Below are 20,835 nucleotides of genomic sequence, written 5' to 3'. Positions count from 1 at the left end.
ATGAACATATTCAAAAAGGGCCACCTATTTTCCTACCTTTCAAAAGCTGGATAGGCCACCTTTTTTCGCTTGACACTGAATTTTTCTAATGAAGCATTCTTTAGCCAGCATTAAACAAAGATTGGCAACTCACTCTTTGGCCGTTCCAAGTTTAGACAGTTTTTTCAAGATAAAGCATTTTGTTCTTTTTTCAATTTCCTCCACATATTATCTAGCCCTGATTTGATCTGAGGATTCAGAGTAATATACAATATCACTAAATTTAGACATTCTCTGGAATATGCTGAAAAACTTCCAAAGTATTCCTCATTCCTATTAGCTATCTTCCCACTAGGAAATAATGGAACAGGGGTAATTATGTACCCAGTGCCACAAGGCAGGGAAGAAAATGACTGTCACCTCCCATATTATAATTGGGCTGCCTAAGTGCCATTCGTTTTGTATGTTTGTTTTGTTTTTTTTTTTAATTGTCGTCGTTTCTTTTTCAGGCTGCACTCATAGCATGTAGACGTTCCTGGGCCAAGGATAGAACCTGAGCCTTGGCAGTGACAAGGCTGAATCCTTAACTGCTAGGCTGCCAGGCAACTCCCTAAGTATCACTCTTATATTGAGCTTCTCTGTTAAAATAGAAGTATCCTGGACTTTGAACCAGCAGACTTGGGGTTTATGACCTAAGTCCTCACATTTAAGATGCTAACTCTCCATGTAACTTTGAGGTACTTAACCTTCTAGACCTGTTCCTTCATCTGTAGAATGGAAGTATCACCACTCATATTTGAAGAGAGTTGAGATTATTAAATTATGTATATAAAAGTGAATTGTATTCCATGAATATAAGATATTATTTACTTCATACATAAAATGAAAAAAGTTAGAGAACAATATGCTTTATCTTGTTAAATGTTAAGTTTTATGGCCAATTGGTCCTACTACATATCAGATTTGTAGTAAGAATATAAACATTAAATGTATATGTATGTGTGTGTGTATGTGTGTGTGTGTGTAAAATCACTCTTACCAGTAAAAGAAATGCTATGCTATGCATGGTAAGTTATATATATTATTACTTCTCCCCTTCAATAGTCACCTCAGGTAGATGTTCATTAAGCAACAAGACCAAAGGCAAATAGTAAGGAATAGGATAGAGGGTCTGGATTAAACAATTCTGATGATCCTGAGGGGACTTTTCATTGGAGGCTTACCAGGGAGAAAAACAGCTCAAACTAGAGCTGGTTGGGCTGCTGAGACCAGACAACCCCATGGGGATTAAAAGAAGATGACTGGAGCTGATATCATCAGCAGGCAATATTGCGAATGGCTTTCTAAGCACGTCTCATATTTTTCACAATAAAAGCCAAAGTCCTTACTAGGAGCTACAAGTCCTTACTAGGTCTTACATGATCTGGCCACCTACTACCTTGACCTCATCACCTACAGTTCTCCTTCACACGCTTTATTCCAGACACTGGCTTTTTCTATTTCTTGAACATACAGGCTAGCTTTGACCTCAAAACCTTTGCGCCCACTCCATCTGCCCAGAATACTCCCAGGCCTATGTGCGGCTAGCTCCCTCACTTCAAAGTCTTTGTTAAGTTACAAGCTCAGTGAGATTCTTTCTGGTTACCCAATCTAAAATCAGTCTTTCCTCCACGGCATTTTATATCCCCCTACCCCACTTTTTCTCCTTTCTCTTACAGAATACATATTTTCTTGTCTGTTCTCACTAAAATTAAACTCTTCTGGAGTAGAAACATTTGTCTGTTTTGTTACTGCAACATTCCTGGCACAGAAAAAAAGCATCTGGTATAGTAGGTAGACAACAAATATAATAGATGAACAACAGTCAGGTGTTGCAATTGTCTATGGCTGCTTAACAAATCACTCCCTAACTAGTGGCTTAAAAGAACAATCATTTCATACCTCTCACAGCTTTGGGGGTTTATCGGCCCCAGCTAGGTGGTTCTCGCTCAAGGTCTTTTATGCTGACATAGTCTGAAGAGAGGGCTGGAATTATCTGGAAGCTTATTCCTTCATGCTTCCAGTGCCAGGGATGGAAAGACTCAAAACTGTGGGAACATCAGGGGTTCCTCAGGCATCTCTATTTCTATATGGGCTCTTCATGAGGCCTTTCCAGTATGGGGATTTCAAGTATCCAGAGTTTTTACGTGGTCGTTGAGGGCTCCTGAAGCAAATGTCCCTAGAGAGAGAACCATGAAGAAATTCTGTCAGTCTCAGAAATATTATGGCTCTGCTCATCTAGGCTTAAAGGATGTAAACTCCATGTTATTTTTATTTGTTTTTAGTTTTTTGACAAGGAATGGGAACGTTCTGGAAAACCGTGTGGGTAGAAATATCGTATTTCTATAAAATACAATCTGCCATACTAACAACCAAAAAGAAATCAGTAATGTTGAAGGCAGATGTCTCAGCAGAGTAGTAGAGCCTGAGCTGGACTAAAGGGTGAGCAACAGGTAACGGTTCCCAGTCAAGAAGTAATCAGAAAATTCTGAGCACAGGTGACAGGGACTAAATCAAGCACATCTGACTTTGAGGGTCTGAGAAAACTGAATACCAAAAATCAATAGTTATAGTAAACAATAAACTAGAGATTGCTATCCAAGTTTTGGAAAACTGCATGTTAGTTCTAACTTTGACACTTTGAGACTTAGGCTAAGTAATGCCTGGCATGCTACTTTTATGGGCTATTTTTTTGTCTGCCAGGAAAGACTGGTTGGGGATCTGATGCAACCTGCTCTCAGCCTTCCTAAAGCAAAGTAGTTTCTTCAACAGCTTTCTCTTTCTTTCCCATAGTGTGCCTTAGCTCTAAAGCTGAAAGGGCCACAAATTTGACTCTCATCAACCACTGGATAATGGATTTGCATGCTTTTAAGTCTATGGGAAATTCACAAACTCTTTGAATAGGAGTATTTTTCTCTTATTTCCTACTCTGGAGCAGTTTTGGTAACTCTGTATTTCAAATCAATAGACTCTTATTATAAATTGTAAGTCTTACTTGGTTTCTAGGTAGTTTTCTCTTATTTGTATTTAGCCAAGGTTGAAATTGCCAAATTGTTAACAAACTCTATAATTCAACATCATTTATAGATTTTAAAATCTACCTACATTCACTTTTTCTCCTCTTTCAAGTAGGATTAGGACTCCTGAATTACCTTATTTTCTCAGCTCCTACTGCAGCATTGTTGACAGTGCATTTTTTTTTTGTTTGTTTTTTGTTTCGTCTTTTCTGGGGCCGTACCCACGGCATATGGAGGTTCCCAGGCTAGGGATCTAATCTGAGTGCAGGCCTACGCCAGAGCCACAGCAACACAGACTCTGAGCCGCATCTGCAACCTACACCACAGCTCATGGCAACACCGGATCCTCAACCCACTGAGCAAGGCCAGGGACCAAACCCGCAACCTCATAGCTCCTAGCCAGATTCGTTAACCACTGAGCCATGACAGTTTTAAAGAAATCATGCTGTTGCTATCCACCTACAAGCCCTACAGCTAGAAAGCAAGCTTTTCTGGATCTGGAAGGATCCCATTTCATGGCAGTTCCAATAGTCTCCTAGCCTTCTGTTTCTACCGAAGCATTAAATAATGAATGTATAAAGCAAAAAAACAAAACAAATCTGAATTCCTTGTTTTTTAACCTGTATGTTATTTTTCCAGTTGAAGTTAGTATTAGTGATTTTTCTGTGAAGATGTAGCTTGATATCTATTTAGTTATGAAGACATACTCTTTCGTCAGTTTAACAAGCATAACAATTTCATTTGTCTTCAGCCTTTGGATTGTCTCAGGATGTTGCAGGTGCAACTTTTATGGCAGCCGGTAGTTCAGCTCCTGAATTAGTTACTGCTTTCCTCGGTAAGTATTGCTCCTTCTATTTTTTACTTACTCTGTGTGATTTTATCTAAGTCAACACTAACTTACATCCTGCTCACAGGTGTATTTATCACAAAGGGCGATATTGGCATTAGCACCATTCTTGGGTCTGCAATTTATAATATCCTTGGCATCTGTGCAGCCTGTGGATTACTATCTAATGTGGTACGTAAGAAAACTTTATTCAACAAAATTTATTGTCTTGACAAATTATAGTAACAGTTTACAGTCTAGAACAAACAAGGCACTAGTAATGTGTTCAACTGAATTTATTAATCAGTAGAAAAAACAACATGGACTCCATTTTAGGTTAACCCACAAATAGCTCTTGGTCAAATTTATGAAAATCAGAATAGGCTTAGAAACAGTTTTTCTTAAAATTCCCTTTTCTCTAAGCAATATGCAAAAGATAACAATATTTCAGCTACAAATATACAAACAATTTTAGTATTACATTAATCAAATACTTGAAGAAGTTACAGCATAATGGAAAGAGTAAATTAATGATCGTTTTACAGGTTTCAACACTATCATGTTGGCCCCTGTTCAGAGACTGTGCTGCATATGCGATTAGTGTAGCAGCAGTTCTTGCCATAATATTTGACAACCAAGTTTACTGGTAAGCATGAAATAATCATTACTCTTTTGTGAAACAATTACAAGACGATTTTTATAAAATTCTCTGTTGGCATTTCCTTTTTTTCAGAAATGTTATTTGTCACTTCTCAAGTTATCTGCCACTTCCGCAGCACTTTCCAGTAGGTTTCTGAGCTAACCTCCTCATCACAATTGCTGGTTGGATTCTTCTCCCTTCTTTATGATTTCTTTTCAGTCAAGTCAGTTTCCTTTTTTGTCTAAACACTAGATGTTATCACTTTTTTCTCCCCACTGATTGTTCAGAAAGTCTCCCAACTTTTGTCCATTAAAGGCCCACCAGGTGGCTTTTTCATTTATTGGGTTGTTTACCTTGCATTGGTTAGAAGTGGTCATGGTCCCAAGACTGAAAGGTAACAAAGGAAGCAAAAGAAGTCCCTTTAAGTTCCTCCCTCTCCCTGACAATCACTCTGTAAAAGGAACTACATAGTTATATTCTTCCTCTAAAAATAGAAAATGTTTAGTTTCAATACTAAAAACTGTTCCTTTCTTTATAATATCCCCCACATCTTGCTGTTTCAAGAAAAACAAAAAAGGAGTGACTTGGTGGACAGGTATTTTTTCAGCTAATAAGTACTAGGTATTTATTAGGTGTTTATCACTATGCTAAGAATCTATGGGATAAAGAAATGTAAAACATAGCCACATGGGTTGTACACTGTCCAGTGCCAGAGGACACCAGAAAAAGAGAACAATGTAAACAGTATCCCTCTGGAATACTACAGCTGGGCAATGCTGCATTAAAACTTGCTATCAAGAAACTTTAATAGGGAGCAAAATTTCTAAAGGAATCACCCTGAAATCTAGTCTGTCTCCCAAGGAAAGTCTGGTGGTTATGACTGGGATGTTTCTGGGACTTGGTGGTCGTCTGTAAGGGGACAAGGACTGTTAGAGTAACCAAGCTAATGCTCCCTCCATTAGGAAAATCAAGAACTCTGTGCTTTCAAGCGCTAGCAGAGGTTCACTGGCTTAAGGTAACAGGTAAATTCAAGGTTCAAATGTGATGGTATCAGCTAATCACAGCTCTTTAAACAGCAAACTAAAGTATAGGAAGACAGTTCTCAGTGCCTTAGGTACCATTTTATTTTTGAGAATATCTTGCTTTCTTGTGAATTTAAGCCAAATTCATTTACGTTATAATCATCAAAATACCTCTGCATAGCAACTGAAAATCTCCAGCCAAAGCCTAATATATTCTGAATATTTTATGCAAAATTTCTATATTAGAATAACTGAAATGAATAGTTACCATATTCTTATAATTATTATATTCTTCCAGTGAAATCAGGTGAATGCCTATGACTATTCATTAGTTTCACTTTTATTTTGAAAACCTATAATTATTATTATTTTCAAAGAACTTATTATGTCCAACATTTGGAAGGAAACTACAAATGAAGATGATGATTTTATAATTCTTGTTTCTGAAATATAGATAGGATAGTGTCAATCTTTCATCAGTAAGTTTTTAATAATGCTATAACCAAGTCTGGACACACCTATAAAACTAAAATATATTTGGACTATTTCTGATCTGTTGCTGCATTAGAAAATTATTAAGCAGATACTGCTCCAAAGCTATTAACTCTAAAGTAACTTTCACTTTTAATTTAAAAACACACAAATTTCTCTAATTTATAGGTATGAAGGAACTTTACTGATTTTGATATACGGATTATATGTTTTGGTGCTGTGTTTTGACATTAAAATTAACCAATATATTATAAAGAAATGCAGTCCTTGCTGTACCTGTCTTGGCAAAGCTATGGAAGAGAGAAGTGAACAACAGCCACTGATGGGATGGGAAGATGAGGATCAACCATTCATCCGAAGACAATCAAGAACTGACAGTGGAATATTTCATGAAGATTCTGGCTACTCCCAGCTTTCTTTAAGTTTACATGGTCTTAGTCAGGTTTCCGAAGGTAATAATCACACTCTGCCCACTATTAAGTTTATTCACTGGAAAAACATAATTTCAGTTCAATTCAGAAAGTACTATATACTTATATAAAAAAGCACTATGGGGATTCAGGGATGATGAAGAGGCAGACCTATCCTTAAAGAAGCTTCTAATAATATAGGAAAAAAAAATAGTTAAAATATGAAAGCTTAAGAGGAAAAAAAAAGCATAACTGTGGTTCTTGAATGGAATATATGGTATAAAAATGATGAGGATAGTTAGCTAGGAAAGGTTATCACAGAGAAGGGAGCAGTAAAACTAAGCCTTGTAGAATAGTAGGATTTTAACTAACAACCTGATTTATGACTAATAGGTAACAGCTTTTGAAGTCTTATTAGCTGTTATTTATTAGTCATAAATAAATGACACGGAGATATGAGTAAACAGTATTCCATGGATTGACAAAAGAAATACAATCAAAAGGCCTGCTCAAGTAGTAAGGGTAAGTAGAGCACAGAATGTGCATAGTGTGGAAGCAGAGAAAAAGTAGATAGAAAGGAGTAGGACAGAAAAGGTCTTAAATGTGACATAAGAGTATTTGCAGGTTTGTGAACAAGAAATTATGAGAAGTGAAATAAAGGACATGGAGGTCTGTAAGACGTTACTAAAACGATCGATATGTTTAGCTGACATCGAGACAGAGTGAAGACAGTAGGAATGAAAGAGAACAGAAGTGAGACAATACAGAGGAAGCATCACCAAGACTAGGCAACTGAAGGGTTACACTAAAGCTTTGGTCATGACTGAGAAAATAAGAACACCACTCACAAAAACTAGGAATTTGGGAAGAAGGGCTGGTGTGAGGAAAAAGAAACAAAGGAATGATACAAGTTTTAAATATGTCATTTGAAGCAGGAGCAAAAACATTTACTGTTTAGTAGGAAGTCAGATTCAGCGAGGGCCAGAAATATAAATTTATGGGTTATTTTTTATAAAGTGGTTTTAAGAAACAGATTCTAAACTTTCTTTAGAACATTAGAAAACTTATTCTAATTTATTACCTTAAAAAAGTAAAGCATGACTTTTCCTCTTCTTATAAAAATTACAGTTTCTAGTCTTTCAGGTGCAAGAGGTACACATCTCTTAAGTTAAATTTTGTAATGAGAAACTAAAAAAAAAGTCCCAAAATTTTTTATTATATGAAAATTATATCTAATGTTACTTGCTGGCCCACTGGCTGAAGCTTGGCAAAAAAATTTTTATGAGTTCTTGTACCAGCATTAGTTGTAAAGTGGTTTGACCTAATATGTAAGTATATAGTATGTTGTAAATGCCACACAAATTTTAAACAATTTTAAAGTGAATTCCTGGAATTCTCTTGTGGCACAGCAGGTTAAGGATCTGGCATTGTCACTGCAGCAGCTCAAGCTGCTGCACTTGGTATGGGTTTGATCCCTGGCCCGGGAACGTCCACGGGTCATAGGCACGGCCAAAAAAAAAGTGATTTTCCATTTTTATCCAATATATTATCTTCCATTATTTTAATAAAACAAATTGAATAAAAAGACATACTCAAGTTTTATAAGTTAACATTGTGGCTTCTATACTAGTTCCTATTTTCTTAAGGTTTTTTTTCCTAAGAATTGTGGTGAATTCTGTTTAGTAAATTAATGAAAGAAAATAATGGAACAAGCCCCCAGTCACTTACAATGAGAATTAAAATATCCAATTTAGGGAGTTGAATACGAAATGAATCTGACTACTACGCATGAGGACACAGTTTCAATCCCTGGCTTCCCTCAGTGGGTTAAGGATATGGTGTTGCCATGAGCTGCAGTGCTGGTCCCAGAAGCGGCTCGGATCTGGCGTTGCTGTGGCTATGGTATAGGCCAGCAGCTATTAGTTCCTATTTGACCCCTAGCCTGGGAACCTCCATATGCCACAGGTGAGGCCGTAAAAAATTTACAACTTAATAAAAAGATTATGCCATAATTACCATTTACTCCTTAAGTATACATTATCTGATACTCAGGGCAGGCCAGAGGTATCATCAATTTTAGAAAATGGAGATATCTGGAGTAGCTAAGGTAAGATGCCAGGTAATCTCATAAGCAAAAGTTACTAAAGACCACCCACACTAGAAAACCAGGAGATGCTGAACTGACATTTTATGAACATTACGTCTCTAGCATATTTAATACATGACCCAGGACATTTTGATGGATTTAAGTCCCCAAATCAAGAAATGCTGAGTATCTCACTTTACACTGTCTGCCCTAAAGTCTCAATTAGTTTCGTTTTGCCAGCAATATCAGTAATGAGGTATTCGAATGTTTCAAATAGCCCCTTAAAAAAGGATACAGCTAATTTATTTCAATATAGCTTTCTAAATGGACACTTCTGACTTAATTGGCCATTTGAGAACTCAAAATCATTTAATTTTTTCTTAACAGATCCACCAAGTGTTTTCAACATGCCTGAAGCAGACTTAAAAAGAATTTTTTGGGTACTATCCTTTCCCATTATTATACTACTTTTTCTAACCATACCAGATTGTAGAAGAAGGTTTTGGAAAAATTATTTTGTCATAACTTTTTTCATGTCAGCACTGTGGATATCTGCATTTACATATATCCTGGTTTGGATGGTCACAATAACTGGTATGTACCTTAAGTACAAGAGCATAAGTTAAAATTAAACAGTTTTACATAAGCACAAACAGCATATATTCACTTAATGTAGTCTAGTTAAAGAGCAAATACCTTTTTGACCAAAGACTAAAGATTACTGCTATTTACAAAAAGATTAAATATTAATATACCAACAAGATCATTCAGGTTTTGTGAGTTCCATATCAAATATCAACTATATTCTCATGATTACACAGCTCAGGGGTACAAATCAAAGGATCATGTTATAAATGAAATCGAATTCACAGCATGTGCATGGGTCCATAATATAGTCTTTATATTGAATTTCACTCCATGATAAAAATATACCAAGGTGCCAGTGTTTTGAGAAAACAATGGGTGCTCACCATTTAACTGGATTACATTTTATTTTGCTTTCTAATATAGCAATATAAATGTACTATGAAATAAGTAAAAAGGTTATAAAATAAAGTTTTAGTTTAGGTTTCTACTACCTTCATGATTAAGATTTAACTACTAGTGCTTGGGCATTAGCAGTTCTAGTCCCAGAGAACTCCTAGTCCAGAAGGAAACAGTGAATATAAACACAGAACAACAACAACAAAAAAAAAAAATGCTAATTTCTCCCCAAAAGCTTAACCTAAATGGACTCATATCAGAGGTGAGCAAACTACCACCTATGTGCCACAATAGATGTTTTTGCAAGTAAAATTTTACCGAAGTCACACTTATCCCTCTATATGTTGTCTATGGATGCTTTCACACTACCTGGCAGAGCTGATAAATGTGATGGAGATCATATTTAAGCTTGCAAAGCCAATAATAATTACTATCTTGCCCTTTCAAAAAGTTTGCTGACCTCTGACTTTTCCCAAATTAATGTGATTCTGAAGAGTACACTATCTAAGAATATTTCTTTTTTAATGAGTAAGATGAAAAAGTCCAATAGCTTGCTTTCTAAACTATATCACAACTGATATCAGGAAAGCAAGAAAAGAGCAAAAATCAAGTATTAGATTATAGAACAATCCCCAAGATGATAAATATTAGTGTTATTTATGTACATATAAACTTCGGCAAACCAGTAAACAAAAATTAACAAACAATTACAATTCCAACATCAATATATAAGCATGCAATAAATATGTTACTTGAAGATTTTAATTGAAATTTTAAGAAAAAAAAAAGATTCTAAAGCAAGTTTTCAATTACAGTATGAAGAGCAGTTATATGTACTTCAAAAAAAAAAAAAAAAACTTCCCTCTAGTTCTGTTTTCCAAAATGAACACATTTCTGAAAAACACTGAACTAACATCAGATTTAACAAAAGTACTAAAAACTGGGACCATAAAGTTAGAAAGACTCAAGCAGAATACTATTTTTTTTTCCTAATATTTGTGGTACTTTTCCAAAGAAAACACTAAATTAAGATATGTAACTAAAGCAGAACTTAAAAATGCACACCATGTTAACACATTAATAGTTTAAAAACAGCTATAAGTAATTTGCTTAAATCTGACCTCTTTAGAAAAATGTTTTTAAAAACAAAGAGAAAATGACCAATCTCATTAGCACATATTAAATAATAGCCTTGATGAGGTTATCAGTGGACACCCAAAACTTCTGCAAGCATACCAGGTACTTCTCGGTAGAATTTTGTCTTTTAAATATTTTTGAATACCTATCATTAAAAATCTGTGCTATCTGGGTTACCCAATTTACTAATATTATTTAAATATTTTGCTAACTAAAACTGAAGTACATATTGGTTCTGAAATATAAATGTGCCTATTTACTTTTTGTTCAGGAAAGAAATATATGCAAAGAAGAGTTAGTGAATCTATTTAAGACTTGTAATCTGCAATATCTATGTTTATTACAGGGGAAACATTAGACATTCCAGATACTGTAATGGGCCTTACATTATTAGCAGCAGGAACAAGCATACCAGACACGATCGCAAGTGTCTTGGTTGCAAAAAAAGGTAAGAACCAAACCCCTCAAGCTGCAATGCCCATTCTTAAAGCCTAGCTGAAATACACTGAGCAAAGGTACCTTTAAAATATTTATTTTCTCAGTAACATACTTTGAAGAAAAAAAAAAAAGAGTAACTCAAGAGGAAGGCTTTATTATTTAATAGCAGATTAATTTCACTAAATCTAATATTTTAAATAATATTCATTTGAAATGTGCATTAAATCATAATTAACCATGTTAGAATGAAAAGCCACAAATAATCTACATACCTTATTGAAAAATGGTTTAATAAATAATTATTATTAGATAAATAAATGTTAAGACTTTAAATACTAATCCCCCAAATTAAAAATACAAACTCAGTTAAGACTTTTGCTCTAATACAATTTTCCAAAACAAACAAAATAGGTATCCAGTGTTTTTCTTATGAAGCTTATTAATAAAAGACAGTATTGGTATGCACATTTTAACAGCATGCTTTTTTTGCAGGCAAAGGAGATATGGCTATGTCTAACATTGTGGGATCCAACGTGTTTGATATGCTGTGCCTAGGTGTTCCGTGGTTTATTAAAACTGCATTTATAAACACATCTGCTCCTGTAGAAGTGAACAGTAGAGGACTAACTTACATAACCATCTTTCTCAACATTTCGATTATTTTTCTTCTCTTAGCAGTTCACCTCAATGGCTGGAAACTAGACAGAAAGTTGGGAATAGTCTGCCTGTTATTATACTTGGGGCTTGCTACATTATCAGTTTTATATGAACTTGGAATTCTTGGAAATAATAAAATAAGGGGCTGTGGAGATTAACGTTAATAATGTTATGTGGAAAATGTGAATGATGGGGAGTGGCAGAGAAGGAAAATTCCATTTCTTCATTTAAGTCAAATAAAAAATATTCTGAACTAAAACTTACAGTAATTCTTTATCATCAACAAAACGTATTTTTAAAACTAACCAAAATCATATCCTAATTTGTCTGAGCCCTTCCTTTTCAAGGACAATTACATATATAAAACAAGTTTTTTTTAAAAAAAGAACCACCTACGTTTTACCTTACAGTAAGTTGATAAAAGCTGGGAACACTTGAACAAACAAATCCCGCTATGTAGAACTGAAAATAACAAGAAAATGGCTTATTTCATTAAAAATAGTATAACCATTCATTTAAACTGAATGACCAGACTTGCTGTCTTTAAAACCCAAACTTGAGATTAACAAAAATCACAGTATATTTAACACTATACTGTTAAAAGCTGGTGGGAGTTTTAAAAGTTCATCTTTACAACTTCTATAAGCATACAGTATTACTTTAAAAATGACTTTTACTAGGAGATTCAGCAAAACAGATGTAAGAATGTTCCAACCGTGGTTTCAAATTATGCATTACGATCCAAGCGAACATCAATTTCTCTGCCACTGATTTTTATGCCATTCATTATTCTGCAGGCTTTTTCAGCTGATTCTGGGGAGTCAAATCGGACTGTTCCACAGCCTTTTGACTTTCCATTCTCCATTTTTATTTCTGCAAACATTACATGACCTACAAGAGAAAAATTAAAGAATTACAAGTCAGTTTAAACAGGTTCCATTTCACCAGTTTTCAAATTTCTCATAGCCAATGAATGAATGAAGTGACAAATAACTTGGCTAAAAACATTAATGATTTAAAAATAGTTTATCATATAACCATTATTCTTATATTCTGAATATAATGCAATTCATATAAGTAATAAATATATACAGGTTATAATATACAAAATTGAAGTAAAAATAAATTTTAATATTAATTAAAATTTTTTACATTAAGTCCTTATTTCTAAAGTGAATTTTATAGCAAAATGAGGTAAGCCAGCACAAAATGACATCAAGTCACCATGCCTAATAACAAATTTATAAATTTAAACAAAACTATTTTTAGAAAAATATTGCTGCTTTATGTCCAATTTTCTAATCTACCTTCCCTTTTATCCTCCATTTCATTCCTTCACCCCTGACAATAGAAGCAAATGCCAAGAAATTTAATTTTCAACAGACCACAAAGGGCTCCACAAATTCTGCTTTTCAATCACTGTGCCAAAGTCATTTATTCAGTATCACAATTTGAACTCCAAACGTGAGTGTGGCACCAAGTATGTTATATATACAGGCATGTGAGAGATACTGTAGATTTAAATAAATACAGGTTTAAAAAAAGTGATAATAAGAGCAGAAAGAACCTCAGAGAACCTTCCAGGAGGAGGAGGAAAAAACAGACAATTGTTCTGTATACAGCTAATATTATTATTGATTCTATACAACTGCTATTTGAAGTAAATGGATTTTATCAAAATACATGGCCATAAAAATCCAACATCCAAACCAGAAACTTCAGAGTAAAAGGGAGAGTTGTTAATTAAACACAAATAACAAATGTAAAGAGTGAAACTATCCCCAGGCAAATGGAAATGAATAATTACCCACTTGAAACAGATTTAGATGTGAGCTGTGTGACTACTTACCATAATATTTTCCTCCCCTTGAATATTATAGTTGCCAGATAACTATAGGCTAACTTTAGTATGGCAACAAAATCAAAGACAGATATAATTTGTTCTATAAAGGGAGAAAACAAGGAAAAGGGGGGAAAGTCAAAGGGCTTATCAAAAACTTGCATAAGCCCTTTCCAGGTGATGCGATAAATTTTTAATCTTAATGCCTAAGACTTTTTTCCCGTTTAAATTCTGATGTGAATGATTTCTACAACATCCTGGACTACTTTTTTCCTTTTGTATATTCACCATCCCCACTTTGCCCACCCCATTACTGTGTTATTGCTGCTGCTGTTGTTTTTCTTTTTAGGGCTGCACCTGTGGCATACAGAAGTTCCCAGGCTAGGGGTTGAACCAGAGCTGCAGCGCCAGCCTATGCCACACCCTCGGCAACACCAGATTCAAACCTTGTCTGCAACCTTTGCTATACCTAGCAGCAATGCCAGACCCTTACTTAACCCACTGAGTGAGGCCAGGGATCAAATCTGCATCCTCATGGATACCAGTCCAGTTCTTAACTCACCGAGCCACAATGGGAACTCCGTGTTTTTCTTTTTAAACCAACTGGTAGTTAATCACTTACCACTCAATACTAATTAAATGGTCCAAGTTAATAAATGCCACACTGAGCCAAAACCATAATCTGTAACCCAGGTCAGGCAGTCTTTAACTATGTTCTAAAAGTTTAATTAAACAGACTAATTCCTAGAGAAGTTATAATAAAGTAGATCCAAACAATTTTTAGCTAACCTACAATTGGTTAAAAACAAACACACCCCTGTGCAGTATTAGCAGGAATGTAAATTAGTGTTGCCACTATAGACACAGTACGATGGAGTTCTCTTGTGGCACAGTGAATTACGAATCCAGCATTGCCACTGCTGTGGCATAGCTTCAATCCTTGGCTTGGTAATTTCCACATGCCACAGGAATGGCCAAAAAAAAAAAAAAAAAAAAAGAGTAAGAAAGAAAACAGTATTCCTCAAGAAATTACAGTCAGAACTACCATATGATCCAGCAATTCCACTCCTGGGTATTTACTCGAAGAAAAAAAAAACACTAATTAAAAAAACATATATGCAACCCTAAATTCACCACAGCAGTATTTACAATAGCCAAGATAGGGAAGCAAACTAAGTTTGTCCATCAATAGATGAATGGATAAAAAAAAGACACACACATACACACAGAAATATTACTCAGCCATAGAAAAGAATGAAATCGGGCCATTTCGTACAACATGGATGGACCTAGAGGGTATTATGCTAATAAGTCAGTCAGACAAAGACAAATACTATATAATTTCACTTATATGTGGAATAGATGAACAAACAAAACAGGAACAGAGTTGCACATACAGAGAACAAGCAGATGGTTATCAAAGCAAAGGGTAAAGGGGAGAGGAAAGAAATAGGTAAGGAAGATTAAGAGGTACAAACTTCCAACTGGAAAATAAATGAGTCATGGGTATGAAATGTATAGTGTAGAGAATAGTCAATAACTATGTAATTATCTCTGTATAGTGACTTATCATACCCTAGACTTATGGTGATGATTTGAAAAGTATGGAAATATCAAATCCCTAAGTTGTGTAACAGGAACTAACATAGAACTGAAGGTTCAACTATACTTCAAAAGTGAAGAAACAAATTCATGGAAAAAGGGATGAGACTTGTAGTTACCAGAGGTGGATGGGAGTGGATGGGGTGGGGTAACTAGATGAAGGCAGTCAAAGGTACAAACTTCCATTTGTGTGAAGTAAGTACTAGGGATGTAATCTACAACATGATAAATTAATTAATACTGTTGTTTGTTATATATGGAAGTTGTTAAGAGAGTAAATCCTAAGAGCTCTCATTACAAGAAAACATTTCTATTTCTTTAATTTTATATCTATGAGATGATGGATGTTCTTTGAACCTGTGATAATCATTTTATGATATCTGTAGGTTGAATTAATAAGCTGTACACCTTAAATTTATAGTGTTGTATGTCACATATTTCAACGAAACTGGAAGAAAAATTTTTTAAAAAATAAACACAAAAAATCACATTTTCTAATAAACAGAATAAAATGAACTGGATAATATATATTTTTAAAGAACTTTAAGGATAAATACAGAGCAACTTTCCGAGTCCTCTTAATATCTTGAATGCTGCGACCTAAAAAAAAAAAGCAATTTTAATTAAAGGAGCATATCTTTGTAAATGGCAGTACTTTACCGCAGTTTTTGAACAGGACTGTGGAGGAGACCTTCAAAAGCTTTTAAATGTTAAAGGTTCTTCATTATCTTTATTTTACCTAAAAACTTAGGGTTTTTCTTAGCGTAAGTATCCTACCATAGGTTAATTAACAATGGCAAGGTTTACTCAAGCAAGAAATCTTCAAAACTTCAAAGGAAAATATATAATTATCTCTCGCAAAATCTCTCTCAATCTTTTAGGACGTTTCTTTTTTTTATTCTCTTAAATTTTCTGTTTAGGAATCATCACTCAGACTCCCAAATTCCTGACCTCACAGTGATCTCAAGCCTTCTCTAGCTGACAAGGCCTCTCAGCTAAGATACTTGAACCTTCTTACAGTTTGGACACTCAGGCTTATGGAGAAAGTGGCTTAGAGATAACTTGTTACATGGTTAGGCAGCTCCCTAAACCCCACTAGGTATAGAAACAGAAAATTCTATGTTTTCTAAGTTTTTTCTTAATTCCATAAAAATACAAATTGACATATTTTCTTTTCTAAAGATAAATAATTGAGAAAAAATCTAGTTTTAAAGAATTAATTAAAATCAGACTTCCCTGGCTTTTTACATGCTCTGAGGATATAAATTCAATGACTTAAATATCTAATGATCTTGGGTCATTCCAAGAAAAACAAAATAGGGCTGCTATTTCAGTAACAGTATAGGACAAGAATAAACAATGAGAAATAAGTACTATAATAATAGCTCTTACACACACTAGCTATAAAAATGACTTCTACTGCAATAAAAGAAAATATTCCCTCTAATTAACCCAGTCTATTAACTAACCTTGAGGGCTATACGTTGAGAAATAACGTTAAAACTATACTCAAAAAACAGACAAAATTAAAGCATGCATAAATAAATAAATACAACATAAGTAAATATATAAATAAACATTTTCACAAATCTACTTCCAAAGTAAAGCTGTAACATAACCACGGGAGAAAAAAAGACATTCTATAAGAAATTATTATTATTATATGAGACAAAACCCAAAGCTTTAGTGTTTCTTTATCAACAAAAGAAAATGCTTCTATTCATGAACGTTCTTCATGTATTGTTTTTACTGTTACTGCCTTATTTTCACTGTTAAGTTATTATGAAGTCCACTGGTCATGCTTGAAGCAGCATGCGCCTTAGTAAATAAAACCTACTACTAATCTCCATTTCACAGTTAACAAACATACTGATATAGAAAACTGAACAACAGAAATCTGAGGAGCAATGTAACATTTATTATGGTTTATAGCAGGAATAATTAAGAATAGGTTTTCATTGCCCTGTGGTTGTAAAATGTTAGCCCTGCATCATACTAAGCCAGAGTACAGTTAAAATGTATAGACAATATGGAAATTTGAAAGACTGCCTAGAACCTCATTTGCACAACCTGAACTTAATGTGGGGTCCAGCTCAGAATGGGTCAGTTATTTATACTCAGCCTTCTTAAGAATACATATTACTGAGGAATTACAGAGAGCAGTTCAAAAGGAGATCTATTTTACTATACTCACTTATTTCTCATCTTGTTATATTTGGGGATACCTAAAGATATTTCTTCCTGAATTTTAAATGCTGAGGAAATGTACTGAGTTACAGAATCCATAAAACAACATTTTCTCAGCCTCTGTCATGGTCCCATCAAGGACAGTTAACCACTACAGACATTTATTAATCAAAAAACTTGCTGAAGGGCCATTTACTGGCAGTTATGGTCTAGGGGTGAGCATGGAGTATCACTAAACTCTTACTAAGAAAGAACCAAGAAAATATACTTACTCACCGAGGGTTCAAGGGGTTAAAAAAACAGCAAAATACTGATGTTTACTGTGAAGGAAGCCACTATGGCCTGGACCAGGTAAAAAGAGACTTCTCATTCTAAGGAAGAAAAACTCTTAAAATTTGAAAATAAATAAAGTGATGTAGCAAAAAATAGATGGTACAGTTCATACAAGCCAAGTAACTTCCATAGTTGTCAACAGATTGACACTTAAACTTATTTTCCTTCCCATCAATTTCCACTGGTTCAAGGTTAAAAACAGGGAATTACTTGGTATGGCATTTCTATAATATAAATACAAAAACAGAAGCTTTTGCAATTAGAATTGGGAAAACAAAAAACAAAAAATCATTATTCTCATAGACTGATCAAAAAGGGACATATGAATACAGCTAAAATAATAAAGTTGTCTACTTTATTTATTGGCCAAAATGCTATACAGATTTTTTAAATATAGATTTGGTACTCATTTTTTCCTTTTAAAAGAATTGTTTTTAAGCTGTTAATGTCCTTCTGGCAAAACGATGCCAGAAGCAAGTATAGAAGACCACCAAAAGACCTCAAATTTGCTTTGCCTTGCTCAAATCTGAGCTCAAAGGGAAATCTGCCTACATATTATAAGGAACAGTCAACTCAACATTGGTCACATTTTCATTAATGTCATTTGTTTGACCCACTTTGTTTTTTATCTTATTTCATTTCTAGTTTTTAAAATAAAGTAATATCTCACTTGGGTTTTTTTTTTTCACTGAAACTACAATAGCAGGGATTATCTATACTTGCTGCCACTGCTCCTCATTTGATGTCTTTCACTAGGCCCTAATATGTTCATTCCCCTGTAGTCTATGGGATTCATGGCCAGATTCTGCTTACTCATTCTGGTTCTGACTCTTACAAAGACATCTCCCAGCACCTGAAAATAACTTGAGAAAATTCTGCTTTCTCTTAGTGATGACTATTTACCAGCTGACTTGTTTTCAACAACTTTTTTTTCTGGCTGCACCTTTGGCATGTGGGAGTTCCCAGGACAGGGAATGAACTTGAGCCAGAGTAGGGACCTGAGCCACTGCAATGATTTAACACCAGATCCTTAACCTGCTATACCACAAGAGAACTCCAACAACTTTTTTATCAAGACAAAAATTATGTTTTTCTTCTTTGAATAAAATATAAATAAAAAGATGACCAAAAGGAGCCACAGAACATCATCACAGACAGATTCATACTGTATGTTCTTTGAGGACAGGGGTAATATCTTACTCCCCCTTTCTAATCTTAATGACAAGCAGACTGCCAAAAAAATAGTATGTGTAGATTTAATTAATGTATAAATACCCAAACAAATGAATGAAACATCTTTGCAAAATGTTTTAACTTCCTCATAAACATTTAATAAACTCCTAATCTATGTACCAAGGCAACAAAAGGTGCTAGAATAAAAAGACGACAGTTCTTGCCCTCAAGAACCTCCATCTGGGAGGGAAGAAAACATGGAAACAGATCATTACAATAAAGTTAGGTACAAAGTACTCTTAGAACACAGCAGGTAAGAATATCTAGAGGAATCACTCTGATCACAAGTGATCACTATCATGTGATAGTGGCTATAAAGGCTGCTTCTGCAGGAGAACACTAATCCTTCATGACCTTCAAAAATCAAAGATATATTCCAAATATTCTTAACTTTCCATTAACTCTCAAAGGATGAATGTACCACTTTAGTCATTTTTCTTCATTTTATCCAACCTATATAGCTTACTATCATCACTATAGAATCTGACTTACCATACAACATCAGAAAAATATGAGCAGGAAATCTTGTTACTTTGTTCTATTCACACTAATTCTCTCATCATCATTTTAAAAAGGCTTTCTTTTAAAAGTAATAAAACAGAGTTCCTGTCGTGGTGCAGCGGAAACGAATCCAACTAGGAACCAGGAGGTTGCTGGTTCGATCCCTGGCCTCGCTCAGTGGGTTAAGGATCTGGCATTGCGGTGGCTGTGGCGTAGGCTAGCAGCTACAGTTCCAATTAGACCCCTGGCCTGGGAACCTCCATATGCTGTGAGTGCAGCCCTAAAAAGGACAAAAGACAAAAAAAGAAATAAAAAATAAAAATAAAGTAATAAACCATCTAATTGTCTATAAATCTAATGAACATATTAAGGTTGTATAGCTGGTGCTGTTATTGCCAAGAACAACGTATAAAAGAAACAGAAGGGCCATCAAAATATACCTATCTAAGGCATACCAGACACTGGGTTCAATGCTGTCAGCTAAGTTTACTGTGTTGTACAGGTAAAAGAGTGTGCAGAATAGGCCTCATCTATTAGGACCTTATTGGTTAGATATAGCATTTCACTGAGTCATGCTGACAATGCACTGCACTGCATGATAAAGAAATAAATATATCCACAGGGAAAAAAAAAAAACTTTAAATGTAAGCCATGATGATATATTAACCATTTAGAGATCAGACACATAAGCTCTTTCTTCATCCACATGACACAATGACAAGACTCAACTCTAGATTTTCCTATTTAGCAGTAATTTACAAAGCTGTACATCAGAGGATAGCAAAATAATTCATTTATTTGAAGTGGAATTAAACCTGTCTTACTACCCAGGAGTAAGCATCTGGACAGGTTAAGGTCTAAACAGGGTTTAAAAGCTAAAAATCAATTTTTGATTCATAATCAAAATCAACATATCTACAGTCATTGGTATACTTACCACACTGACTGAATTTTTCTTTTAGTTTCTGCCAAGTCAAGTCAAAAGGCAGCTAGAATGAAAAAAGGTATTAGTAACAGATACAGAAGGAAAAAAATAATTTTAAGTATCCTTTACATTTAGTTGCTTACATTTCTGACAAATATCTGGTTGCCTTTGGAGCCTATTCTTTCTCTCATTCCGCTTCCCATTGGACCCGATAAAAATCCTCGATCCATATCGATGCTCCTTTCCAGTATAGCTCCTATACCTGGTCCCATTCTATCAAAGCTGGAACTCATCCGATCCAGTCCCATCCCCATTCCTCCAGTCACACTGTTCATGCCACCCATTCCACCACCTGGATTTTCAAAAAGGGAAGGGAGGATTTGGGAATTCGGTGGGTTTATTTTAAAAACAGAAGGAAAAGGAGAAGGCAGAGGAAGGAGAGAAAGAGGAAGGAGAAAATCATTTTTGAGAAAGAAAGGGAGAAAAA

At 34.7% G+C, this 20,835-nt stretch overlaps 2 protein-coding genes across 6 annotated transcripts in view; one reads left to right on the top strand and one right to left on the bottom strand.

Annotated features, from left to right (window-relative positions):
- SLC24A5 (solute carrier family 24 member 5) overlaps positions 1 to 11,986 on the top strand; it is a 51,335-nt gene extending 39,349 nt beyond the window's left edge. For 2 of the 3 annotated variants that reach the window (XM_084971130.1, XM_084971125.1), the window contains exons 10-14: positions 3,787 to 3,870; positions 3,950 to 4,053; positions 4,407 to 4,507; positions 6,184 to 6,467; positions 8,899 to 11,986. In XM_084971130.1, coding sequence (XP_084827256.1) covers positions 3,787 to 3,870; positions 3,950 to 4,053; positions 4,407 to 4,507; positions 6,184 to 6,467; positions 8,899 to 9,137 — 812 coding nt within the window. In that variant the 3' untranslated portion in view covers positions 9,138 to 11,986. The remainder of the gene's footprint in view (positions 1 to 3,786; positions 3,871 to 3,949; positions 4,054 to 4,406; positions 4,508 to 6,183; positions 6,468 to 8,898) is intronic. The other variant, XM_003121523.5, reaches the window with a different exon arrangement.
- The window catches only part of MYEF2 (myelin expression factor 2), a 42,023-nt gene continuing 25,330 nt past the window's right edge, over positions 4,143 to 20,835 (bottom strand). The window contains exons 10-12 of one of the 3 annotated variants that reach the window (XM_084971120.1): positions 20,492 to 20,700; positions 20,361 to 20,412; positions 4,143 to 12,618 (exon numbers count right to left, since the gene is read on the bottom strand). In XM_084971120.1, coding sequence (XP_084827246.1) covers positions 12,455 to 12,618; positions 20,361 to 20,412; positions 20,492 to 20,700 — 425 coding nt within the window. In that variant the 3' untranslated portion in view covers positions 4,143 to 12,454. The remainder of the gene's footprint in view (positions 12,619 to 20,360; positions 20,413 to 20,491; positions 20,701 to 20,835) is intronic. The other 2 variants (XM_005654449.4, XM_084971121.1) reach the window with 2 other exon arrangements.

This window comes from Sus scrofa, chromosome 1 (assembly GCF_054392235.1).
Source record: "Sus scrofa isolate SSC_HxYL_T2T_F1_AM1 chromosome 1, Sscrofa_HxYL_maternal_Yorkshire_Landrace_v2.0, whole genome shotgun sequence".
In the NCBI taxonomy this organism is placed as follows: domain Eukaryota; kingdom Metazoa; phylum Chordata; class Mammalia; order Artiodactyla; family Suidae; genus Sus; species Sus scrofa.
Note: the sequence above shows the minus strand (reverse complement) of the source record. Positions and strands in the feature narration are given on the sequence as shown.